The sequence below is a fragment of the Oncorhynchus mykiss genome, chromosome 16, assembly GCF_057628025.1.
Source record: "Oncorhynchus mykiss isolate SJ-2025 chromosome 16, ASM5762802v1, whole genome shotgun sequence".
Lineage (NCBI taxonomy): Eukaryota > Metazoa > Chordata > Actinopteri > Salmoniformes > Salmonidae > Oncorhynchus > Oncorhynchus mykiss.
Window position 1 is genome coordinate 68396336 of NC_143037.1, and position 12911 is coordinate 68409246.

At 46.6% G+C, this 12911-nt stretch overlaps 1 protein-coding gene across 1 annotated transcript in view; it reads right to left on the reverse strand.

Moving 5' to 3' along the window:
* Nucleotides 1–1336: 1336 nt before the first annotated feature.
* The window catches only part of cttnbp2nlb (CTTNBP2 N-terminal like b), a 37876-nt gene continuing 26301 nt past the window's right edge, over nt 1337–12911 (reverse strand). The window contains exons 3-5 of the mRNA XM_036947562.2: nt 9512–9748; nt 6491–6598; nt 1337–3613 (exon numbers count right to left, since the gene is read on the reverse strand). Coding sequence (XP_036803457.2) covers nt 2243–3613; nt 6491–6598; nt 9512–9748 — 1716 coding nt within the window. The 3' untranslated portion in view covers nt 1337–2242. The remainder of the gene's footprint in view (nt 3614–6490; nt 6599–9511; nt 9749–12911) is intronic.

Sequence of the window (12911 nt, forward strand, 5' to 3'; positions counted from 1 at the left end):
GATGTATTTCATAGTCTACCTTAAAACTCAGTGCCTCTTTGCTTGACATCATGGGGAAATCAAAAGAAATCAGCCAAGACCTCAGAAAAAAATTGTAGACCTCCAGAAGTCTGGTTCATCCTTGGGAGCAATTTCCAAACGCCTGAAGGTACCACATTCATCTGTACAAACAATAGTACGCAAGTATAAACGCCATGGGACCGCACAGCCGTCATACAGCTCAGGAAGACGCGTTGTCTCCTAGAGATGAACGTACTTTGGTGTGAAAAAGTGCAAATCAATCCCAGAACAACAGCAAAGGACCCTGTGAAGGTGCTGGTGGAAACTGGTACAAAAGTATCTATATCCACAGTAAAACAAGTCCTATATCGAAATAACCTGAAAGGCCACTCAGCAAGGAAGAAGCCACTGCTCCAAAACCATCATAAAAAGGCCAGACTACGGTGGATATATTGTGGATATATTGAAGCAACATCTCAAGACATCAGTCAGGAAGTTAAAGCTTGGTCGCAAATGGGTCTTCCAAATGGACAATGACCCCAAGCATACTTCCAAAGTTGTGGCAAAATGGCTTAAGGACAACAAAATCAAGGTATTGGAGTGGCCATCACAAAGCCCTGACCTCAATCCTATAGAACATTTGTGGGCTGAACTGAAAAGTGTGTGCGAGCAAAGAGGCCTACAAACCTGACTCAGTTACACCAGCTCTGTCAGGAGGAATGGGCCAAAATTCACCCAACTTATTGTCGGAAGCTTGTGGAAGACTACCCGAAACATTGGTCCCAAGTTAAAGTTAAACAATTTAAAGGCAAGGCTACCAAATACTAATTGAGTGTATGTAAACTTCTGACCCACTAGGAATGTGATGAAAGAAATAAAAGCTGAAATAAATAATTATCTCTACTATTATTCTGACATTTCACATTCTTAAAATAAAGTGGTGATCCTAACTGACCTAAGACAGGGAATTTTTACTAGGATTAAACGTCAGGAATTGTGAAAAACTGAGTTTAAATGTATTTGGCTAAGGTGTATGTAAACCTCTTCAACTGTACATGTGCAATCAACAGATTACATTTGAATCCTCTTGCCACGGAAAGACTCCCCTCTCCATGCAGCCTTTGTATTGGACGAGACTGCAGAGTGGACTTGGGCGGAGAGATTCATGAATTAATGTCCTAGAATAACTAAATGCATAATTAATAAGATCACTTTTAAACATGGCTATGGAATACAATAAACTAGGTATAAAGATATATTACAAATCAAGATATTAAAAAACTATCCATAAATTCCAAATAAAATAAATCTTATGAATCCAATAAAACCCAGTATATTATAGATTTAATGTAATTTAATGTGAACTAGACAGTGTTTCAGACCGTTTGCTAGGTAGTGTTTGAGCTTTCATTTGCTACTAAGCAGCTAATTTATGTGGTCAAAATAGGGCCTACAGAGGTGGTATAAGTAGTGGCATGTTCTGCCTGCTGCAGGACATCCAGGAGATTAAGGCCAGGATCCAATCCAGACTGCGGTGGACCCACATTAAACCGATTGACATTTAAAGGTAATCAAAGATGGTGGATAATGAAAATGTCTTAAAAAGGCCGTTTACCATTTGACATTTTAAAAAAAAGTTCCTGTCTTGTGTGAGCATGCTTTCCCACATAAGCTCACGCGGGAAAGCATGCTCAAAGATGGTCACGTGAGAGAGGAAACACCCACTTACACAGACAGAAACCGTGACAATTTGTTTTCAATGCAAAACTAACCAACTAACCAACAGCTGGCTCTGGTCTACTTATCCCCTCGCTCGCTCCACCCGCCCGACCAGAAAACATGATCCTGTGAGATGTCTTGCTTTCTTTACCGTCTCTGAGGTCATTTCTGATTGAGCCGACATCAGCAGCGTTTACCTTGAATGCGATCTATTTGAACCCAGCAACATTGCTTTTAAAAGCTGCATTGTTGACTAGAGCACTCGGATTGAATCTCAGGCCTAAAAGTGAGTGAACAAGTGCAAATGGAAGAGAGAAACTAGCCTATCTGGAATGAGGGAGGCCATACGCTGCTAGCTGCTGGAGGAGAGCACTGGCTCCTCCAGCAGGAATAAGACAAAGCTGATCACAGATACTGATCCTAGGTCCGTTTTGTGTTTTCTCCCTAATGGTTAAAGATGGGAAGGATTTGGGAAGGCTATGCTGATCCTAGATCACTTTCTAGCTGCCGTGGCCCTTAGCTGTTAGCTACCGGAGGAGAGTACCAGGTCTGGCTCCTTAGCCCCCTCCTGTCCACTGCTGCTTAGCCCACAGCCCCCCGTCAGCTCTGGGAAGAGGCTGGCCCCGGCTTGGGGGTCGGGGGAGCCTGGAGAGGGGCTCATACCCGGTTTCTTAGGAACGGGGGGCGGGTAGCACCTCTCGGACCGAGGGGTGAGGGGTGAGCGTATACCTGGGGACAGGGGTCCTCCAGGTGAGGTCTTCCCCCCAGGAGGGGAGGCTGCCAGGCTTCGATAGTCAGTCCCAAACGGAGAGCTGTTTAGTGGGGGGAGCTTGGCCCCTGCCTGCTGGCTGGTGAAACGGGACAGGACCTGGGTGACGGTGTTTCGGGCTAGCTGCTTGGCCGTGCTGTTCTCTGAGGGTGGAGGGATGGGGGTGGTGGTAGGGGACAGGTCCCGGGGGGAGAGGGGAGCCGTGCTACCCTGCTGGAGCTGCTCCTGCTCAGCCTGCACCTGGAACTTATGCCTGGCGGCGTGGAAGCGCTGGTTGACTCCAGCCTGGTAGGAGGATGTGTGGAAGCCACCGGGGCTGACCAGACGCTTAGCCAGCGTGGGGGAGGAGATGGGGGAGGAGGAGAGGGAGGAAGAGGCCGTGCTGGAGGGGGAGAGGTTGGGGTGAGGGTGGCAGTGGGGGTGAGGCGGGTGAGGGTGGAGAGGGGAGGGAAGACTTGCTCCGGACTCGCTCTCTACCCCACCGTTCTCCACAGCCCCGCCCTCCTGAGGGGGGTCAGTGTCCCGTGGAGGGTTAGGATGATGCCCGTTGACCTTTGAGACAGGGATCACTTTAGGGTCGACGCTTGCCTTCCCATCAGGCTCTGTCTGGCTCGAGGTGGACGCCGCCGCTGACACCGCTGCTAATGCCGCCGCTGACGCTATCTTTGAAGGAGACTGTTTCACCTCCTTCACCGCAGTCTCCTGCACCTTCCTAACCATTCCTTCCTCTCCTGCTGCCTCCAACCTCCTCCTCAGCTCCTCCACTTCTCTCTCCAGCCCCTTGCTCCTCTCCTCTTCTCGTCTGATCCTGGCTCTTAATTGTTCCCTCTCTGTGTCAAACTCAGCCAGCTGGCTCTCTGCTCTGGCCTCAAGCTGCGCTGCTCTGCCCTTCTCCGCTTCCAGGGCCCCCCTCAGGCTCTCTGAAGTACAGCTCTCCTCCTGGAGTTGCAGGCGGAGCTGGCTGACTCTCTGGGCCTCCTCCAGGGCCTGGCTGGTGGTTTTCTGGAGCTCCAGGGTTAGGTCTGAGGACAACTGCTGCTGCTGGGACAGAGTTTCCTCTGCCAGGCCTACTGCCCTCTCCTGCTCCCTCTGCAGCCTACGCACTGCTGCACGCTCCACCTCCAACTAGAAACACACAGAGAGATAGAGGTTGATATTTCAACTTTCAACTTCCCTTAGCACATTTTTTAAAATTCCCAGATAGGAAAGGAATTGCTGCATGCATACCTGTGGGTGCATTTCCTATTCGCACGGACTTTGATAACTTCTTTATTTGTGTACAAATGTGCTTGCTACGACTGTGATATGTTGTTGTCTCACCTAGATACAGCTATAGCACTGTACGTCGCTCTGGATAACAGTGTCTACTAAATGAGTGTTTTCCAACCCTGGTTCTCCAGTACCCCCAACAGTACACCGTTTTATTGTACCCCTGGACAAACACACTTTACTCAACTCATTGAGAGTTTGATGATTAGTTGACAAGTTGAAGCAGGTGTGCTTGTCCAGGGTTATAATGAAAAGGATTAGTGTTGTGGGTACTGGAGGACTACGGTTGGAACACACTGTGCTAAATGACTAAAATGTAAGGGACACGAGTGACATATTTGAGCAGTTTTCTCGTCTGACCACATGGAGGTGTCAGAGTCTAGGAGAGTGGAGATATACCTCCACCCCCGAATACTGCAGAGTGAGATACACACGCAGTACAGTCGTGCCCAAAAGTTTTGAGAATGACATAAATATTAATTTCCACAAAGTTTGCTGCTTCAGTGTCTTTAGATATTTTTGCCAGATGTTACTATGGAAAACTGAAGTATAATTACAAGCATTTCATAAGTGTCAAAGGCTTTTATTGACAATTACATGAAGTTGATGCAAAGAGTCAATATTTGCAGTGTTGACCCTTCTTTTTCAAGACCTCTGCAATCCGCCCTGGCATGCTGTCAACTAACTTCTGGGCCACATCCTGACTGATGGCAGCCCATTCTTGCATAATCAATGCTTGGAGTTTGTCAGAATTTGTGGGTTTTTGTTTGTCCACCTGCCTCTTGAGGATTGACCACAAGTTCTCAATGGGATTAAGGTCTGGGGAGTTTCCTGACCATGGACCCAAAATATTGATGTTTTGTTCCCCGAGCCACTTAGTTATCACTTTTCCTTATGGCAAGGTGCTCCATCATGCTGGAAAAGGCATTGTTCATCACCAAACTGTTCCTGGATGGTTGGGAGAAGTTTCTCTCAGAGGATGTATTGGTACCATTCTGTATTCATGGCTGTGTTCTTAGGCTCACCTTGTCTTCTCTGGACAAGCTTTTTTCCGGATGCCCCAAACAATCGGAAAGGGGATTCATCAGAGAAAATGACTTTACCCCAGTCCAATCCCTGTACATTTTGCAGAATATCAGTCTGTCCCTGATGTTTTTCCTGGAGAGAAGTGACTTCTTTGCTGCCCTTCTTGACCCCAGGCCATCCTCCAAAAGTCTTTGCCTCACTCTGCGTGTATATGCACTCACACCTGCCTTCTGCCATTCCTGAGCAAGCTCTGTACTGGTGGTGCCCAGATCCTGCAGCTGAATCAACTTTAGGAGACGGTCCTGGTGCTTGCTGGACTTTCTTGGGCACCCTGAAGCCTTCTTCACAACAATTGAACCGCTCTCCTTGAAGTTCTTGATGATCCGATAAATGGTTGATTTAGGTGCAATCTTACTAACAGCAATATCCTTGCCTGTGAAGTCCTTTTTGTGCTAAGCAATGATGACGGCACATGTTTCCTTGCAGGTAACCATGGTTGACAGAGGAAGAACAATGATTCCAAGCACCACCCTCCTTTTGAAGCTCACAGTCTGTTATTCAAACTCAATCAGCATGACAGAGTGATCTCCAGCCTTGTCCTCGCCAACACTCACACCTGTGTTAACGAGAGGATCACTGGCATGATGTCAGCTGGTCCTTTTGTGGCAGGGCTGAAATGCAGTGAAAATGTTTTGGGGGGGGGATTCAGGTCATTTGCATGGCAAAGAGGGACTTTGCAATGAATTGCAATTGATCTGATCACTCTTCATAACATTCTGGAGTATATGCAAATTGCCATCATACAAACTGAGGCAGCAGACTTTGTGAAAATTAATATTTGTGTCATTCTCAAAACTTTTGGCCATGACTGTACTCCTGCATCATTATATTTAACATTAAATATTTAACTTTATATTTCTGTATTTTTCCACTGAAAAAGGGGTAAGGGTAAGCTTTAAAAGAAAACGCAAAATGGATCATCCCAAAACAACTGTTCTGAAAGTGCCATGTGCTGTTCACGTGATGTTCATATCAGAATCAATCATTAGAGTGTAATATGTAAAAGTTCATGAAAAAACATGTTGGGAACATTGCTGGATTCTACAGAAACAGAGGCAGGAAAACACACACACACACACACACACACACACACACACACACACACACACACACACACACACACACACACACACACACACACACACACACTTACATAAATAGAGGCTTCCTGAGGGGTCCCTCTGTGTGTGTGTGTGTGCTGACCTTGATTGGTCAGGGACAGTCATTATCTCAGGCTTTCCTGGGCCCCAGGCTGCCGGTCAGCTGAACAATAGCCTCTTCCTCCTTGTTTCCTATGGAGCCGCCCAGCCTGTGTGTGTGTGTGTGTGTTGTGTGTGTGTGTGTCGGCCTAGACCCCTCAACCCCACTGAGATACACAATAGAGCCCCAGTCAGAGAGAACTGATGCTACTCACAGTGACTTAAATCAGCTAGTAGTGTGGGGGCCATGGGGAACACAGAGAAGAGAGAGGTGGGAGGAGAGTGTGTTCACAGATGTTTAACAGTCCCTCTTCTTACTCTGATTTTGTCTTAGACACACACACACACACACACACACACACACACACACACACACACACACACACACACACACACACACACACACACACACACACACACACACACACACACACACACACACACACACCTGCTGCAGTAGTTTCTCCCTCTCCTTCTCCAGCATGACGGTGACATCCTCATCCTGCGCCGACTCTAGTGCGTGTCGGTGCTTCTCCTCCTCCAGATCTGCAATCACCTGCCAGTCAAACAGAGGAGGACCAATCAGATCACAGATCACAAAAATAACACAGTGGGCGGATTCAATTATGCTACGTCACTTTGTTTTGAGACGACTTCGCCTTGGTCTTTGAACGGGGTACCTGGCCCACACCCGTGAGGTAGCCTGGTTCCAAAACCACTGCAATTAACTCTCACCCAGTGAACGGGGTACCTGGCCCACACCCGTGATGTAGCCTGGTTCCAAAACCACTGCAATTAACTCTCATCCAGTGAACGGGGTACCTGGCCCACACCCGTGAGGTAGCCTGGTTCCAAAACCACTGCAATTAACTCTCACCCAGTGAACGGGGTACCTGGCCCACACCCGTGAGGTAGCCTGGTTCCAAAACCAATGCAATTAACTCTCACCCAGTGAACGGGGTACCTGGCCCACACCCGTGATGTAGCCTGGTTCCAAAACCACTGCAATTAACTCTCATCCAGTGAACGGGGTACCTGGCCCACACCCGTGAGGTAGCCTGGTTCCAAAACCACTGCAATTAACTCTCACCCAGTGAACGGGGTACCTGGCCCACACCCGTGAGGTAGCCTGGTTCCAAAACCAATGCAATTAACTCTCACCCAGTGAACGGGGTACCTGGCCCACACCCGTGATGTAGCCTGGTTCCAAAACCACTGCAATTAACTCTCATCCAGTGAACGGGGTACCTGGCCCACACCCGTGAGGTAGCCTGGTTCCAAAACCAATGCAATTAACTCTCATCCAGTGAACGGGGTACCTGGCCCACACCCGTGAGGTAGCCTGGTTCCAAAACCAATGCAATTAACTCTCACCCAGTGAACGGGGTACCTGGCCCACACCCGTGAGGTAGCCTGGTTCCAAAACCAATGCAATTAACTCTCACCCAGTGTAAAACACCATTAATATCAACTCTCACCCAGTGAACAGGGTACCTGGCCCACACCCGTGAGGTAGCCTGGTTCCAAAACCAATGCAATTAACTTTCACCCAGTGTAAAACACCATTAATATCAACCCTCACCCAGTGTAAAACACCATTAATATCAACTCTCACCCAGTGTAAAACACCATTAATATCAATACTCACCCAGTGTAAAACACCATTAATATCAACTCTCACCCAGTGTAAAACAACATTAATATCAACTCTCACCCAGTGTAAAACACCATTAATATCAACTCTCACCCAGTGAACGGGGTTCCTGGCCCACACCCGTGAGGTAGCCTGGTTCCAAAACCAATGCAATTAACTCTCACCCAGTGAACGGGGTACCTGGCCCACACCCGTGATGTAGCCTGGTTCCAAAACCAATGCAATTAACTCTCACCCAGTGAACGGGGTACCTGGCCCACACCCGTGAGGTAGCCTGGTTCCAAAACCAATGCAATTAACTCTCACCCAGTGTAAAACACCATTAATATCAACTCTCACCCAGTGTAAAACACCATTAATATCAACTCTCACCCAGTGTAAAACACCATTAATATCAACTCTCACCCAATGTAAAACACCATTAATATCAACTCTCACCCAGTGTAAAACACCATTAATATCAACTCTCACCCAGTGTAAAACACCATTAATATCAACTCTCACCCAGTGTAAAACACCAATAATATCAACTCTCACCCAGTGTAAAACACCATTAATATCAACTCTCACCCAGTGTAAAACACCATTAATATCAACTCTCACCCAGTGTAAAACACCATTAATATCAACTCTCACCCAGTGTAAAACACCATTAATATCAACTCTCACCCAGTGTAAAACACCATTAATATCAACTCTCACCCAGTGTAAAACACCATTAATATCAACTCTCACCCAGTGAAAAACACCATTAATATCAACTCTCACCCAGTGTAAAACACCATTAATATCAACTTTCACCCAGTGTAAAACACCATTAATATCAACTCTCACCCAGTGTAAAACACCATTAATATCAACTCTCACCCAGTGTAAAACACCATTAATATCAACTCTCACCCAGTGTAAAACACCATTAATATCAACTCTCACCCAGTGTAAAACACCATTAATATCAACTCTCACCCAGTGTAAAACACCATTAATATCAACTCTCACCCAGTGTAAAACACCATTAATATCAACTCTCACCCAGTATAAAACACCATTAATATCAACTCTCACCCAGTGTAAAACACCATTAATATCAACTCTCACCCAGTGTAAAACACCATTAATATTAACTCTCACCCAGTGTAAAACACCATTAATATCAACTCTCACCCAGTGTAAAACACCATTAATATCAACTCTCACCCAGTGTAAAACACCATTAATATCAACTCTCACCCAGTGTAAAAAAACATTAATATTAACTCTCACCCAGTGTAAAACACCATTAATATCAACTCTCACCCAGTGTAAAACACCATTAATATCAACTCTCACCCAGTGTAAAACACCATTAATCAAACCTACTCAATACTTTCAAAGGCTTTGCCATCAATGTAAACACTTTCTTTCTTTCTTTCTCTTCTCTCTCTTGCTCTCTCTCAATTCAATTCAAATTGTCTCTCTCTCTCACCCCCCTCAGGGCACCACTAGAGAGGCTGTATCTGAGGTGTGGCTACAGTATGCCTGTCCTGGTCCGGTGTGTTGGAAACCTGGAAAATAACAGGCCCATTGTGTCAGCCTGAGTGCCAGCTCCGGCACCCAACCACAGCTGGGAACAAAGACTGGGGCTGGGCCGCATTATACACACACACACACACACACACACACACACACACACACACACACACACACACACACACACACACACACACACACACACACACTCACACTCACACTCACACTCACACACACACACACTCACACACTCTCTCTCTCTCTCTCTGGTCTGGATGGAAGGGGTGTGTGTAAGGACGCCCTTACCCTCCTGTGTCGGCTCTCTGCGGCTGCCAGCTGTCCCATCATCCTCTCCTGCATCCTTTTGCAGTGGGCCATGACCAGCTTCAGCACAGCCAGAGGGTTGGGCCCCACCACGCTGCCCTGGGGGTCTGAAGGGGACCAGTCATCCATGGTATGGCTATCCCGCTGCAGGGCCAGGAAGGGGTCACTGAGGTCATACTGGCCATAGCGCTCCTGGACGAACGAGTCCCTGTGCTGGGCCTGGAACACACACACACGCACACACACACACGCACACACACACACGCACAATGAGACAGTCAGTATAGAGCAGCATATCAATTCACGGTGGACTGGACATGTTTCATAAGGTATGTATGCATGCAGTCTGGTTAGCATTGAGGTAGACCTTTCTTTACTCTGAGCAGACAGTCAGGCCCAGTGCTCTATTCCCAGCAGAGCCAGGTGGCCCAGGGCTGTGCTAGAGTTAGTGGAGGCTTTAGGCTTTAGGGACGGCAGGTAGCCAAGTGGTTAGAGTGTTGGGCCAGTAACCAAAAGGTTGCTCGATCAAATCCCCGAGCTGACAAGGTAAAAATCAGTTGTTCTCCCCCTGAACACGGCAGTTAACCCACTGTTCCTAGGCTGTCATTGTAAATATGAATTTGTTCTTAACTGACTTGCCTAGTTAAATAAATAGTAGATTGAGCAGGGTCTAGCCTAGCCAAGGGCTATGGGGCCTTCTAATGTTTCTAGCTCTGGGCTAAAGAGGACAGAAAGTTAAAGTGTGAAAAACTGACTCAGCTACATTATGAAGTACTCCACCCCTTTGTGTGTGTCATTTGTGCATGTCTGAACAGGAAACACAGTGTGGAAAGGAGATAGCATGGTCCCCACCATTACTACTGCCAAGAATAACACACACGGCACCACTGTGATTTCACACACACACACACACACACACACACACACACACACACACACACACACACACACACACACGTACGTTAAACAACTCGGACACACTGCTACATACACCACTCACTTAATGCTGGATATACACAGACACATATTGTAACAGGCCTGTCCCACAACACAACAATACCTCAACCATTGTTCTTTGAGTGTGGGCATTAACAGATGGCCCGCCCTCCCACCCCAACACAAAAGGGGTGAGGCCGTCCATACACCCCCGCAAGGGGCAGATGTTAACCCCTCCCAGGGGAAAGACGGGGTGAGTGACAGGGCGAGAGAGTACTGTTACACACACACACACACACACACACACACACACACACACACACACACACACACACACACACACACACACACACACACACACACACACATACACACACACACACACACACACACACACACACACACACACACACACAGTGCTGAACCAGCTGAAGTCTGTGAATGTGTGTTTGCTGCAAGACTTCTCAATCCCAAACACACAACAGTAACAATTTGTGATGGGGGGAAAATGTATACAGTTACATCGCAATATTATTTTAGTACGATATTAAATCGATATTTGACTCCAAGTATCCATTAGAAAAAATTAAAAGTGCTAGTTGGTTGCGCCAAAACACCTGTATCTTTTCCTTATAGATTGTTCTCCATCTTTAAAAGAATAGTGAGCCAATATGTTTTCAGCATTTTTATTTCTCATGCTCTCTCGTCTCCCTGCAGAAGACATATGGTGAGCAATACGTTTGTAACATCAGATTACAATATCTAATTGCAGTACATATAGGATCTTGAGAATCGTGAAAATTGCAATTCATATTGTATCGGCACCTAAGTATCGTGATAATATCGTATTGTGAGGTCCCAGGCAATTCCCAGCCCTAGTAAAAATGGGACCATGTGATTGACTATTCCACTTGAAATGTTCTCTTTGAGTTAGGGTTGCAAAATTGCGGTAACTTTTCCAAAAACCAGAAATCCTGGTTGAAGGATTCCGGATTTCCTGCTTATTCCCTCTGGTTTCCAGGAATCTACCAACCAGGATTTCTGGAAAACCTGGGAATTTTGGGAACATTACGAGCTGATCCTAGACCTGTGCTTAGTCTACAGCCTTCTGCCCTGCGGACCGGAGAGAGCGATATCAGACAGAGAGAGAGATGGAAGTGTCAGAGATGTAACAACACACACTGAGAATTACACATGCCGCCAGGGCCACTCTAGCTACCATTCCACTTCTCAACACACACTGAGAATTACACATGCCGCCAGGGCCACTCTAGCTACCATTCCACTTCTCAACACACACTGAGAATTACACATGCCGCCAGGGCCACTCTAGCTACCATTCCACTTCTCAACACACACTGAGAATTACACATGCCGCCAGGGCCACTCTAGCTACCATTCCACTTCTCAACACACACTGAGAATTACACATGCCGCCAGGGCCACTCTAGCTACCATTCCACTTCTCAACACACACTGAGAATTACACATGCCGCCAGGGCCACTCTAGCTACCATTCCACTTCTCAACACACACTGAGAATTACACATGCCGCCAGGGCGACTCTAGCTACCATTCCACTTCTCAACACACACATGCACCTCACTCCTGCCCCTGCCCACCCACGCATGGCAGTGCATTCCTCTCCTGGTACATCACTGTTTCACAGTGATCTCTCTCTCTCTCTAATTCAAAGGGGCTTTATTGGCATGGGAAACATATGTTTACGTTGCCAAAGCAATGTAACGGCTGTATCACATCCGGCCATGATTGGGAGTCCCATAGGGCAGCGCACAATTGGCCCAGTGTCATCCGGGATTGGCCAGGGGTAGGCCATCAGTGTAAATAATAATTTGTTCTTAACTGACTTGCCTTGTTAAATAAAGGTTAAATAAAATTTAAAACATTTAAAAAGCTAATGAAATAAACAAGTGAGAAGAAACAAATGAACTGTAGACATTGCACTCAAAAAGATTTCAGAAAGATAAAGACATGTCAATTGTTAAAAACTGGGGGTATTTACAATGTTATTTGTTCTTCACTGGTTGCCCTTTTCTCATAGCAACGGTTCACAAATATTGCTGCCCGGATGGCACATTGTGATATTTCGCCCAACAGATATGGGAGTTTATCAATGTTGGAAGTTTTCAAATTATTTGTGGTCTGTGTAATCTGTGGGAAATATGTGTCTCTAATGTGGTCATACATTTGGCAGGAGGTCAGGAAGTGCAGATCAGTTTCCATCTCATTTTGTGGGTAGTGAGCACATAGCCTGTCTTCTCTCTCTGCCTATGGCAGCCTTTCTCAATAGCAAGGCTATGCTCACTGAGTCTGTACATAGTCAAAGCTTTCCTTAATTTTAGGTCAGTCACAGTGGTCAGGTATTCTGCCACTGTGTACTCTCTGTTTAGGGACAGATAGCATTCTAATTTGCTCTGTTTTTTGG